At 42.8% G+C, this 13,638-nt stretch overlaps 2 protein-coding genes across 19 annotated transcripts in view; one reads left to right on the forward strand and one right to left on the reverse strand.

The window, feature by feature from the left end:
• FABP6 (fatty acid binding protein 6) overlaps positions 1-6,260 on the reverse strand; it is a 46,082-nt gene extending 39,822 nt beyond the window's left edge. For 4 of the 11 annotated variants that reach the window (XM_056348834.1, XM_056348835.1, XM_056348833.1 and 1 more), the window contains exons 1-2: positions 5,854-6,260; positions 4,137-4,224 (exon numbers count right to left, since the gene is read on the reverse strand). The gene's annotated coding sequence lies outside the window, so the exon portion shown is untranslated. Of the gene's footprint in view, positions 1-4,136; positions 4,225-5,177; positions 5,692-5,853 lie in introns of those variants that run through there. The other 7 variants (XM_056348828.1, XM_056348826.1, XM_056348830.1 and 4 more) reach the window with 4 other exon arrangements.
• The window catches only part of PWWP2A (PWWP domain containing 2A), a 43,839-nt gene continuing 36,371 nt past the window's right edge, over positions 6,171-13,638 (forward strand). For all 8 annotated transcript variants that reach the window (XR_008823479.1, XR_008823480.1, XR_008823482.1 and 5 more), the window contains exon 1: positions 6,171-6,881. Coding sequence is in view for 4 of the 8 variants with exons in the window: in XM_056348815.1 (XP_056204790.1) it covers positions 6,196-6,881 (686 nt within the window). In the remaining 4 variants the exon portion in view is untranslated. The remainder of the gene's footprint in view (positions 6,882-13,638) is intronic.

A 13,638-nucleotide genomic window follows, 5' to 3' on the forward strand; every position in this document is an offset into this window, starting at 1 on the left:
AACTGTGGAAGAGGACTAGTGCGTATGTGTGGGAAAAGGACTGGCACTTAATCTACTCAGAATTAGTTACAATCAATAAGATAACCATTTAGTAACAACCATCACAGTTTGAAAGACCCTATAGACCTAGTTTTCAGTGCATGATGAATTTATTTTTATGTGTATTAAATAATGAAAGATCTTTGAATAAGAGTATAATGTATGCGTGCAAAACTATAGGTAAGGTTTTAGATGCCAAAATATGAAACAATAATAGCATTGCATCTTCAAAGTTGTTTTATTTTATCTGAATAGAAAAATATGTGGAGATACAATATGGATACCACCAGTACCTACAGCTATACAAATTTCAGAAGATAGCAGAAACCAGCTTACAAGATAAAATAGGAAGCAGTTTTAAACTCGCATTTCTTTAAAACTATAAAATAAGTGTGAGAGGTGAGCAGGGAGCTAATGCCAGTGCTTTGCCCCAAGGACTTGCTTACAGTTGCAATTATTTTTTTTTAAAACATCCCCAACTACGGTAATTGATTTAAATCAATTATCCATATGTACATTAGGTAAAGCCCCAATCGTTGACTTCATCTCTTGTTCACAAAAAATTTATCATATAATTAAGTTTTCAAATTGCAGGGCAGATTTAATGATCATTCATAAACCTAACAAAACGAGTTCTACATTCATATGGCTACAAAAATCAGTTACTAAACATTACAGGAATGACACATTATTTTCTCCGCCCATATAAATTTTCTGTAATAAATCAATAATGAAGTTTCAAAAGAGCTTAAATGTAATTTAACCCTTACTTTGTTTGTTTATATTCTTCTGCAACACTTACAGACATTGGCTTTCATTGGTTACACGTTTTCTTTTTAAATAGGAAAGCCTTGAAAATTTCACAATAGCATATCATGCCTTGCAAACACTGAATAATAATGTTAAAATGGATTTATTAACACAGCATAAAACTGTGGTCACTAAATCCTAACTTGTGGAGATTTTCTGAGACCCTCAGACTTTCCTCAGGGTCACAAGAAATTGTTGTCACTATAGCAGTCACAGGAAGCTATTGCCACTATGATTCAGATTGACACAGAGAGAAAAGTATGCTTTTCAGTGTTGTTGCTGAAGTGCCAGCAAAGACTGGAGATATTAGAAGTCTATAAAACACAATCCCTTTAATGTGTGGAGTCAAAGTCTCAGCAAGGCTGGTAGAACTTCAAATTGTAAACCTCTAATCTAAAATTCTTATGCCCTGGTCCAGATATTAGGAAAAATACCTACTAACGTACCAAGACTCTATAAACACTCCCTATAAATCTACACACCCGTTTAGAGCTTTCATATGCCTACACTAAGACAGATCAGTTGCAGCATGAACAGGCATAGTAAACTTACACAGATCCAGCTAGCCTGGATACCAATAACACCACATATTCCAGCTACTAGGCAATTACCAGGGTACAGCCCATTCCAGAGACTGCTACCACAGTTCCGCTGCTATTCGTAGCTAAATTAGGTTTGAGAAAGCTGATATTTGTAAACATGCTGCAATCATGCACTCTGGCTTCACTGCAACCCTGATTATACTTGATTTATGTATATTGTTCCATTACAACCTTGCATCTTGTGTTGGCTCTTTCATCACAGTGCACTTCTATGGAACTTAGTGCCCAGAGAATGATGTTACCACTACACATCTTAAACTACACACACCCAGACCCAATGAATTTATTAATTGAAACACAGGCATGCTGTGACAATTCACAAAATTCAAGAGTTTCTTTAGGTGAGTGCAATAACACGTTTTGGTCATGACAGAACAAAACAAATCAGTATCACTAATACTGAACAGCTCAGGCCTTTGAACAGTCAAGTCTGCCAGACCCGATCCTTACCGCATCCTGACTTCCACACATGGAAACAATTATTTCACCCATGTATAACCATACATCCAGATACAATCATATTTACTTCTTATAGGCATCATGCAGCCACATCGCATCTGTTCACTCACTCAACCCAAACTTATTACAACTTCTCCAGCTATCCGGCCTACCAATATGCTGTTAACACATCTTCACAGAGCTTTGCTCTTTTCTTGCTTTGAAATTCATAACTTTATTCCCTTCAATTCTATCAGTTCCTCTCTCAAATTCATATTTTCTTCTTTCTACTTCTGTCCTTTCTACCACTTGCTGAATGCACAGAGACTTGTTTTAATCTACAGAAAGTGTGTTAGTGCAATTTGTTCCATTAACTTAATCCATTTTATTTTGGCAGTTTCTAAAGGTTCCAGGATAGAAACAAGACCCCAGCTATGCCAATCACTATGCAAACCAGCCACAGAAAGACAAACCCTATCTTAAAGAGATTAAGGCTAGATTTAAAATAAACAGAAATTAAATGGTGATCATAGGAATTTGGGAGGGAAAAAAAATTATATAGCCAGCACTTTTTTGTTAAACTTACAAGTTTCACCCTGCATCTACATGCCTACTGTTGGTAAACTTCCATTTAAAGGTTACCTATTGGTATCATATTTCTGTTGGCCATTACACTAGTATATAAATGTCCTTATTTAGCCCTTGTTAAAAGCACATATAGCACCTTTCAACATGCAAATGATACTGCAAAAGAGCTGTTTACATTCTATTTTAAGACCCCCTAGTAGTTTCAACCACTTGGGTCAAGCACATAATCTCCTGTTATTGCAAAGAAACAATTCAGAGCATTAACAAGCCATACACCCAAATTTCTCTCCCATGCCCAGCATAAGGATTGCTGGGGACTCTAGTAGATGTAAAGATGACAGCATTTTAATGGTAATGGTCTGCCTGAGCAACACCTACAACAAGGTGGATTGCAGTAAGCATTAACCTCACTGATGTTTTACAAGAGGAAATCTTCCATTTTATGCCCATCCTCTATGTTAGTCTGAACTTAACATAACAAAAGGCCTGCTGAGCTGAGCTACTGGATCTCAATATCCCATCAGCTCAAGTGAGTAGCCTCTTTGTACTAGTTGCAATTTCTTGTAGTCTCAGAATTTACTGCTGCCCTTCTATGCCATGGCACAGCAGCACCAGAGAAATGAACTGTGGCTAACTGAACTGACTGGCTAGCACAATCAAAATCACTTAGTATCTACACAAGCCATGCTGTTTTATAGTAAGGACCATGACAGTTCTGGCTTTCCCTGCGTGAAAGCTGTCTGGCAATTTTGCAAACATTTATCTGAGTGCAAGTGTTTGTAAGCTTTTGGAATATAGTACTAGGTGTCCTGATAAAAAAAAAAAATTACAAAAAATAGTACAGAATATATGACAATACATATCCCTGTACCCTACGAGCCCTTCTAGCTAATGTGATGCCTTTTCCTCACATTAGTCTTGGGGTAAATAAATAGATTACTACTAGTGTTAAAACAGTAACAACAAAACCATACTTCTAATGTACAGAACAATCCTGTGCATGCGGAGTATGGTTTGGTCTACTGTTGAAATACAGCTGGAGTACCTCCAAGCACAGTGAAATTCTTTGCGTAGGAGAGCAGCGTAAAGACAGTTTTAGTGCTATGTATGAACGATCTTCACTAATATGTTTCTTTAATCTAGCCTACTACTTGTCTGAATAAGGTAAAAGGTTTCTGGGAAACAAATGTTTATTTTCTATATGTCATATGTTGTCATAATCGCACATAACAAAAATAATGAGAGGGAAGAACAGCAGAGTCCTCCTTCCACTTCTATGACTATTTCTTTTAGACCAGGCTTCTTTGAGTTGAGAACTCTTTACGAATCATTTGCAGCTTCGGTGAACCTTCCAGAGCCACTACTGCATTCTCCTTGGCAGAACATACAGGAAAACCTGTAATCTCAGATCTGAATTAGAACTGAAATCCTTCCACACGGATAGCTTTGAAATGAAGGTAACTCAGTAGCAACACAAATCTTCTCGTTATTCTCCAGAATTCTGCCAAAGAACACATTGAGCCTTAGGGGCGCTCAGACAGCTGCCATCTTTCAAAGCATTATGGCCTCAGGATACAGAATACAGATCTTTTACAAATATGGTCTAACAAAATGACTTAGGAAGTAATATTAATGGTAGGTAGTTATGGAAAAGCTCACCAAATCTGATTCCTTTTAAGCCACAGATCACACGCTGTATCCATCTGCTGTTTCTCTGTGATACAGACTGACAAAGCTGCAAACATGGCTGGAAAAAAATACATTTGTAATTCAGTATCTACTGCTCCCTCCCCAATAAACCTATTCTATTCTACCCATCCACACTATCAAACCATTGATTTAACAGATGTAGTAATAAAACATACAAAAATTAAGCAGTTTAATCATTAGCAAATTCTTTTAACTATATTTCAAATATATTTGTCTCCAAGAAATGTGTCTAGCTGTTCTTCCTGATGTTCCCACATGTTCCTTACACACTTTACACCATCAATAATGCAAACATTATGCTCACCATGCAAAGTAAATCAGTATCAGATACAAAAGAAAGAGTCTTTATGTCTGTTAGGTAAGTTAAACAACTATGATCAGGACAGAGTAGGTTAATCATGCCTTTATTACTAAAAGCCCACAACTAGAATCTTGCAAGATCATGTCTTACTTGCATACTTATACATTACTTTTTTGGTGTTACAGAAGACTATTTATTCCATGTCCTCATTTAATATTATTAAAAAAAAAATCATCTTTGCATTACTGTAGTACTTTAACTACATATAACTCACTTTTCCTACTATGAAGAGAAAAAAAAAAAAAAAGGAAAAAAAAAAAGGTGTGTGTAGTACCAGGCCTTAAATCTGATCAAGGTTTTTTTCCTCATACACCTTGCAAAAATTTCCTTACTTCTTCATGCCCATTATTTTTAAGTTTTCTACCTGACAACCCACAGTGTAGCTCCATTTTTATTCTAATCATATGGTTGGTAGTAATTTTGAAGCCAGCCAATAAAAGTCCCTAACGTGAAAGAAAAAAATACTTTATTTTTAAAGAAAATCCGTAAGATTTGACTCTTCACTTCTCAGAAAATTTCATTTGTTGCCGCACAGTATAGCTCTGATAATAGCACTAGGAAGAGTAAACCCATTCGTGCTTTAACATCACTTTTGTCTTTCTGCCTCCAGTTGATCTACTTTTCTTTACCCAGCCATCCTTCCAACAAATCCTTCCTTTCTACAAAGGGCTCGGGCTCCCAAAATGTAAAATCATACATGGACTGAAACCTTTCTTTTCTTCATTATTTTTTCTTTAGGAAATACCAGATTTCCTACCTGCGGGGAAAAAATGCCCACACAGTAGCAACCGATTCAGTACATCTCCAGGGAAGAGGTTAACACTTTTCCTCCCAGCTCTGCGCTTTTCACCTTTATCCGCTGTACCAAATTCACGCCACTTGTTTAACGTGTTGATTTACTTCACAAAGGACACCAGGCCCGCTGCCTCCCTCACGCTTTCCCTCTCTCTCACCACAGGTTTTCACCCACCCCCCTCCCCTCAGCGTGGGCCCCGCTCACCGCCACCGCACAGGGACAGGTGGCGCCACAGACCAGTGCCCCCCCCGGCCTGCACACGCGCGGCGACGGGCGCGGTGCAGTAGCAGCCGGGAGGCAGAGACAGCCTCTCCCCCCCGGGGATGCCACTACAGGACGGACAGACAGACCGACCGACCGACCGACCCTGCCCCCCCCGGCGCCACCCTCCTGCCCTCGCCATCTTCCCTCACGCCCTCTCCCGGCCGCCTGCCCGCAGCGCGCATGCCGGCCACCGCGCGGCTCCTGCCTCGCTCCCCCCCTAACAGACGTTTGGCGCCGCCAATTACCGGCCTCCCACGGGAACGGCTCCTCCTGCCACCAATGAGATAGCGGAGCAGCCCTGGAGGCCCGGCCCCTCTAATCGCTAACGGCCTGTAAAGTGCTAAGCCACGCCCCTTCTTCCTCTTCCCGACTCTTCATTGAATGAAGTCCCCGCTGGCCAACGAGAAGTTCCCACTCGGCTTGACGGACTACTCCGCTCTCCAGTAGAAGCAGGAATATGCACGGCGCCCGCCAATAGGCTGCCGGATGCGAGCCTAGGGGGCGGGCTCTCCCTCCCAGGCGGGCGGGGAAGGCCGTGGTTATCGATCCCGCTGCTGGAGGGAGGCGGCGGTGAAGCAGCAGAGAAAATGGCGGCCATGGCTGCGGAGGCGGCAGCAACTGCAGCGGTGCCGGGCGATGGGGGGGCTGGCGAAGCCGAGCCTGAGATGGAGCCTATCCCAGGCAGCGAGGCCGGTGCGGACCCTCTCCCTGCCGTCACCGAGGCCGTGGAGTCGGTGGTGCCTGATGGGGAGGAGGCCGACGGAGGGAAGGTTGTGCCCGGCGAGGCCGAGGAGCCGCCGCCTGTGCAGCTCGCCCGGAGCCCGGCCGGGACTCGGGAGCCGGAAGCCGAGAGGACGGAGAAGCTGCCGCCCTCCACCCCGGAGGAGGGCTCGCCCCTGGCCGAGCACCGCGGAGCGCCTAGCCCGGAGTCCGAGGAGGAGCCGCAGCCCTGCCCGCCGCCTGCTGGGCACCCTGAACTTCCCGAGGAGGAGCCGCAGCCCTGCCCGCCGGCTACTGGGGGCTCCGCGGAGCCGGAGCCCGGGGAGGAGCCGTCCCGGCCGGAGGAGGAGGAGCCGGATGCTGCTGATGCCGCCGCTGTCGAGCCCAAGTCCCCGGTGCCCGTGGCTCCGGCCGGAGGGGAGGCGGAGGCTCCGCTGCTGCCTGGCTCCGAGGTGCGGGTCACCCTGGATCACATCATCGAGGACGCCCTGGTGGTCTCGTTCCGGCTGGGAGAGAAGCTTTTTTCTGGGGTCCTCATGGACCTCTCTAAAAGGTGAGATGTCACGGGGGAGCCGTCCCGACACCCTCCCCCCCCGCCCCGGCGACGGGGGCAGCGAGGGCGCCCTGCGCCTCTCCGGCCCTCGGGGAGGGGCCGGGGGGCGCGACGGCAGGGGCATCCCCTCCCCCCCCCCCCCCCCCTCCCCTCCCCCCCCCCCTCCCTTCCCCCCCTCCCCCCCCCCCCGCCTTCGCCCGTGGGGCCGGAGCCGTGGGTCCGCCCGGGAGCGAGTGCCTCCTGCCCCCGCGTCCTCCCCGGGGACCGGAGGCAGCCGCTCACGGGCAGCCGCCTCCTCGAGCCTTGTAGCGGGGGTGGAGGGAGCGCGGCGGGGCGGGCAGGCCCTCCCGGCCCCTCTCGCCCGCCCCCGGCCCCAGCGCGGCAGGGGGGAGCGGGCCCTGCCCGGGGCCGGCAGCTGCCCGCCCGCCCGCCGGACGGTGTTGCCCCTAACGAAAGTACTGTCCCCTGGGAGTGAGAAAATGGGGGAGCCGGAGGGGGGCGAGCACGTGGGCCCATCCTTTTGGCTTGGCTGGGATGCACGTCGGGCCTCCAGCATCCCTGGCTGCCGCGGGGAAAGGACCTGAGCAGCAAACGCTAGCATTTATCCCGGGCTTTGTACAGACGTACAGACCCTGGGATCGCTTTTTCTCGTTGCCTTGTGTGTTACATTGCCTAGGTAACCTTATTTTTCAGAATAATGGTTTTCAAGCCACGCTATTACAGTCCTGAAGTAGTTACTAGTATCTGATTGCTCCTTGTCTGCAGTAAATGAAGTTTAATGGTTCTTAAATAACCTTTTTTTTGGAGGGGTGAGGGACGACGACGACTGTTTCTTACCACAAAATAGCTTAAAGCCTTACCATACTGTGAGGCCTGGGGTTGCTCCTCTCATTGCCTTCCTGCAGCAAGGGGTTCTTGGGAGTCTGGAACTCACCAGTGGTGCTTATGTATCTTGTTAACCATCTAACTGCTATTTACAGGTGAAAATACCTCCTCCTCTTACTGCTTGCTTTCTAGACATAAAAGGACTACACAAGTACATGAGAGGAAAGTGAAATTTGACTGGGGTTATTATTTAAAATAATCGGTATGCAAAAAATGCAGTACTTCTCCCGCCCCCCCCCCCCCCCCCCCCCCCCCTTTAAGCTGCATGCGTGGTCATATGCCTTTTATGACTCCCTTTTACATTACTACTAGCTGTTTAATAACTTTCTGTAACAGCAACGTTCTCAATGCTTTCTAAAAGGAAAGCCATTAGGGACCAGCACTTTTGTCCTGAACCTAGCTTCGTCGTTGGTTTTTGAAACAGCAGGCGTTTTCTGAAACCCAAGTTCTGGGTAATGTTATGGAATTAAGTTTTAAGTTTGTCAGTTGTCGTTTGAAGTGTTACCAGCTTGCCTTTTGAAGCCGCGTACTAAAATGTAATCTGCAAACTACTTGCTTCTAGTATGAAATATTAAAATGTCTCAAAGCAGGCCAGGAGGCATTACAACTTCAGATGTAGTGCTAGGTAACATAGATTCTTTTATAGGTCTGAAGTTGTAATAGCAAAATCAAAAATCACATTGTTTCCCTGGTTAGTAGGGTGACAAACATGCTTCTGTACTTTTAGGGTGTCTATAGATGTGAAGAAGGAAGATGCCAGCTTCTCCCTTGCTCCTGAAAAGTCATATCATACTAAGCACTCATTGACTCATTTGCCCGAGGTTTTCTTGTACGAGGAAGATCCTGATGCAGCCAGACCTACTGCAGCACTTTGCAGTAAAGGTCATCTGTAGCAGGCAAACTGCTGCTTTTCTGTTGTGCCTTCAGTGGAAGCATGCATCTCAGTTTCCCCTGTTTTTAAGCACAGGCCCTGAGGCAAGTCTTCACAGTAAGAACTGTGAAGAAGTGATATATGAAGGCTTCTGCTATTACTCCTAGATTCTCTTATGCAGTGGAGCCACTTCTTTCTCTCCATTCATAATGATCTTGGACTTCCTTCAGAGGTGCTTCTTACATGAGATTCCAGAAGATGAATTTTAAATTCTAAAAGCAGAGTTCTTCAGAGTGCGTGGACAGGAATTGAGTTTCTAGACATAAGGTCTGTAATACTTGGCTGGTGACAAGTAAATACTTGTAGATGAATAGGAGTCTCTGTTCAGATATCTCAGAGCAGGAAATGCAGTGGTAAATGAACTCTAGGAATAGTCCAAGAACTTACTACCTGTAAGAAATTGAAGCATTATCAGAAAACAGGTGTTACATGAATACCTAAGACTTAATTTTTATTTCAGACTTTATGACTTCGGTTGGAAGTGACTGAATGATAGTATTGGGTATCAGCTTTTCTCTATATGTTTGTTTTGTGTAGCAGCATGTGAACTTGTAGAGCATCAGCATTTTTATTTAATTTCTTTCTGCGTCTAGTGTATCTAGAGGCAGGCCTAGAATTCTTATAACAAGTTTTTCCACTGAACAAAAAAAAAAGGAGGAGTACGATTGTATCAAACCCATGTACATTTCAGCCTGCATTTACATGAAAACACTGGGATTTCTAGTATGGAAAGATAGTTTTCAGTAACCACCTGTCTCCACTATCTCATTAAGTGCATTCAAGATTCATGCAATCTTACAAACTTTCCTAATGAAGGGGGATCAATATCTTGAACCTGCCAGTTCTTATTTAACAAAAGTGAAGTTTTGTATTGGCATTTACTCATTCAATAGCTTCAAAAAGCAGCTGATGCGTTCACTGCATGTGTTAATACAGTTTTCATCATATACTTGGAAGAAAATAATTCCTAGTCCTTTCTGCTTTCCCTTCAGGGCTGTGAGGGGGTGCTACTTCTGTACAGTACGAAGAAGACTCTTTTAATCAATGTTTTAAAAACCTGTCCAGTGAACTCTTTTAGCCTTCTCAAGTCATGTTCTGAATTACTTGATCTTCAAGGTGAAAGAAAAGCAAAAATGTTTCCCATATATTTCTGGTTTTAAAGTTTCTTTTTTTGGTTTGTTTTGGGTTTTTTCTTTTTATTTCATTCTGTTTCCTTTGTTGAAATGATGCACTGACTTTGCATTTTATTCTTGTGGACTTTGATATGAAGTCAGTGGTGTTTGTATTAAAGGTCTGATTTCTTCTCCTACCCTACCCCCTGTAAATAGGATGTCCATTTAGGAGTTGATAACACAAGCACCTCAGTGTTCAGTGGACTTTATTACTACATTTATTTGAGGTAAGGAAGTATTTTCTCTGTTTTAATGGCAGTCTTGTGTACCTGTCAGCAGCTGAACAGGAAGTTTTGAAAATCAGCAGAGAATGGGAGCCCATGTCTACTGAGTTAAAAAAAAAATTCTTACGCAGTAAATAATCATCTAAAGAGGCACGTATCCCCACTTCTGTTGCTCTAAAGGCTTGTTGCATTAACTAGAAATGTGATCTTACTGGCAACAGTAGTAATAAACTTTTACGTGCCTTATTGTATGTTAGGATAAAGTTCTGATGTGAGGAGTTCTGGGTATAGCTGATGGAGTGGTGCTGAGGAGAGGCAGGACATGCAGGCAGCCATCAGGCAGGCAGCAGGCGGCAATCCTGTCCTGTTGTGTCAGAGCGGATAGCAGAATGCTTCATGCACGACTGTAGTTAATATCCCATGCTTTTGTACAAGTTGTCATTGAAAACTACTTGTTAGGTATGGGGCTTAAATAAGGCTTGTGAGCTTGCCCGTGTCCTGCATTTGCCTAACACCCTGTTTGCTCAGGGTGTGTGAGATGTGAATGCCACCTGCTGGCTCCGAATTAGTGTAAATCTTGCTCTGCACCTGGAGGAAGGAAATACCTGATGAGCATAGCATTTGTAAACCTTAAAATGTAGGATTAATAAGTCCTAGTTTTTAGTTTGCTCTTCTGGAGAGAGGATAATTATTTCTGCATTTTTTTTCCCCTTCCCAAAGATTAAGGACACAAGGGGGATTAAATTTATGTTCTGTTGTTTTGCCAACATTCAGGACTTGGACTTTCTATTGCTTTCTCATTTGACTAAAATTTTCCTTCTAATCCTACAGATGTGATGGACACGTGCCTTCCTATTGTCTTTTTCTCTAAGCTATTTCCCTTTCCACTTGTGTGTGACAATAGCTTTTGAGGGGAAAGGGGAGAGCAAAAAGTTGTTTTCTGATCTTAGATACCCAAAAGATGCCCAGTACATTGCTAGTAGACAGGTGTTTGAAATTATATCTTGGGATTTGGTTGTGGAAGAGGAGGAAAGCCTTCCTGCAGCATTATATGATGAAAATAAACTCTTATAGACAGCTTCAAGTTCTTATAATTCTAGCAGCAGTTTTCAGTTATGGCTTGCTTTCTTGGCAACTCTTGAATCCTATATTTTTCCTGATTTATTCATGGACCTTTCTACTCAAAAAGAATAAGGGTAAATAATGGACTGTTGCATCCATTCTCTAGTTTGTGTTGTCTTAATCTGCAAAACATCTGTTAGATTTGTAAATCATTTATATTTAACACTTCTTGAAAATTGCAGTCTATGTACGCTTTCATTTTGTTGGTATAAACTCCACAGGGTGAATCTAGTGTGTTGTAACCATATACACCAAGAATGATGCGGGGGGGAAGGTACACCCAAGTTGAGAAATTTAAGATGCATGATGCGAGAAGGAAAATAGCAGAAGTTTTGAGAAAATGTGGCACGTTTCTCCTGCCTTTTAAGTTCTCTTTTACTAATAACTTCATTTAATAAGCAGGGACAACATTTGGTTGTCCTTGTCTGCAGAAGGTTTAGATTCTAAGTACTGATGTTCAGTGATACACATTATCAACAGTAAAGAAATATCTGTTACTCAGGGTTGTGTTTTGGTGTGATAATTATTTTTTTTTAACTTAGACTCGGTGTGCAAGGTGTTCCTACAGTTCATCACCTATTCTCTTTTGTGGTTTTTCTCAGATGTGTAAAGGAGCTTGGTGAAATTCTAGCATTTAAGTAACAACCATTTGTTTGTTTTTTGATATTTGCTTTATCCCCAGAACACTGGAACCATAAGTGTGATGTGTGTGTGTGTGTTTAAGAGAGTAAATTACTACAGGTACTTTGCTTGTGATTGACAGAGGTTATATATTGAATGACATAGTGTCAAATGTAGCCTTACTTAGAGGACAGGGTTGGATCAGAAGTTGTCGTGATATTGCTCTCATCCTAAAATTTTTTTTATGATTTTGTAATGTTTGTATGAAAATAGTTTGTCTTGTGTCTCTACATTCAAACCTTTGAGTGTTATTTGCGGTCACTTATCAAATGTTTCTTGAAAGGCTTACTCATTCCCAGGTTTCCACTTGGAAAGTGAAAATCTCTGACAAAACTGGACTAGCTTTTAGGGGTTTGCTGAAATGGGTATAAGGCATGTTAAAGCTGCTGTTTATACTGAAAACATTCGTCAATCTGCTTCTGATTTTGAGCCAGTACAAGGAGTGTGACTTCCCTTTCTCAAACTGGTAAACCCTAATCTTGCTGGTAAATAGGGCGCCTGTGGATTGTGCCTCAAACTTTCCTGAAGTAGCTGTGGTCTACTACTGTTCTTTGTCAGACTGTGATACAACAGATGATGGTTAAACTGTTCTTTCTTCTTACAGTATCCTTTTCTGTCTTCCAACAGCATGGATTACCGTTGCTTTCTCAGAGTAGCTTGACTTGACTTGGCTTGAAGTGTTGAGAGACAGGGTGGAGGTGAAATTTTCAGTATGCTTTAAATAATTTTTTTTCTTTTCTATTATGGGACTGATGGATCTTGTCCATCTTGATGTGGAATTGGCTTAAAGTTCATCCATTAATTAACAGTATCATTCTTTTCCATGTGTCTTGGGTCTGACTGGTATGTGGATGATCTTGAAGTCCATATTCAAGGCATTTTACTTTAATCATGAAGTTTTGCAGTTGTGTAACACTTCCAAATATATTGGCAAAGCATCTACTTTAAAATGCAATTGACACTTGAAACTAATAATACCAACAGATGTAAAAATTAAAAGATAATTGTAATTTCAGCTTAAACAGACTTTCAGTTTTATAAGCATGCCAGTAGAATTGGTAGTCAGCAGGAAGCCTAAACTGAAAGCATTCTATCTTTTAAAGTTTGCTTTTATATCCTTGATGGAACTCAAAGTTGCAGAAAACTGAAGGAAATTCTGCAAATTAACTTGTAAATCCTTTCCAATGAAAAGGTGAGGGGTACCTTCCCACTTCTGTTATTAGGGGGGACCACCTGTATACTCTTTAGGCTTATCAACTTTGAGATTCTTCTGTCTCTACAGTGGGTAATTCTTCAAAGTCTGCATCAGCATCCTGGCTACATAAACTTCTGTGATTCAGTTTCCTGGGAGTTGGAAGTCTTTCAGAGGGCTTCTAACTTTGTGGAGCGGTGTCCTGTAAGCTAATACAATGTTTGGTATATTTGCATGTTGTTTGGTATCCATTAGTTGGTTTCCACTTGGGTAATGATTGCAGTAGTAGATCCAGGTTGACAGTGGTTACAAATTAAAAATCACTGCTGCCTGGGGTATTCTAACCAGTTCTCTTGAGGTATTCTTTCAAACTCAATTCTATGTATACTCTGCCCTTGTCTTTCCTCTGTCTTGAAAGTGTCCCAGAAACAAGAGCTTGGATTTCAGGCAAGTGTACCTCTTTGAAAAACACCAAGCATAACATTGATTTGCAAAAGTCTTTGAGTAGTAAGCTTCTTATATTTCACTTAGATGTGGATTGTCACGTGTT

Source organism: Falco biarmicus, chromosome 8, assembly GCF_023638135.1.
Source record: "Falco biarmicus isolate bFalBia1 chromosome 8, bFalBia1.pri, whole genome shotgun sequence".
In the NCBI taxonomy this organism is placed as follows: Eukaryota; Metazoa; Chordata; class Aves; order Falconiformes; family Falconidae; genus Falco; species Falco biarmicus.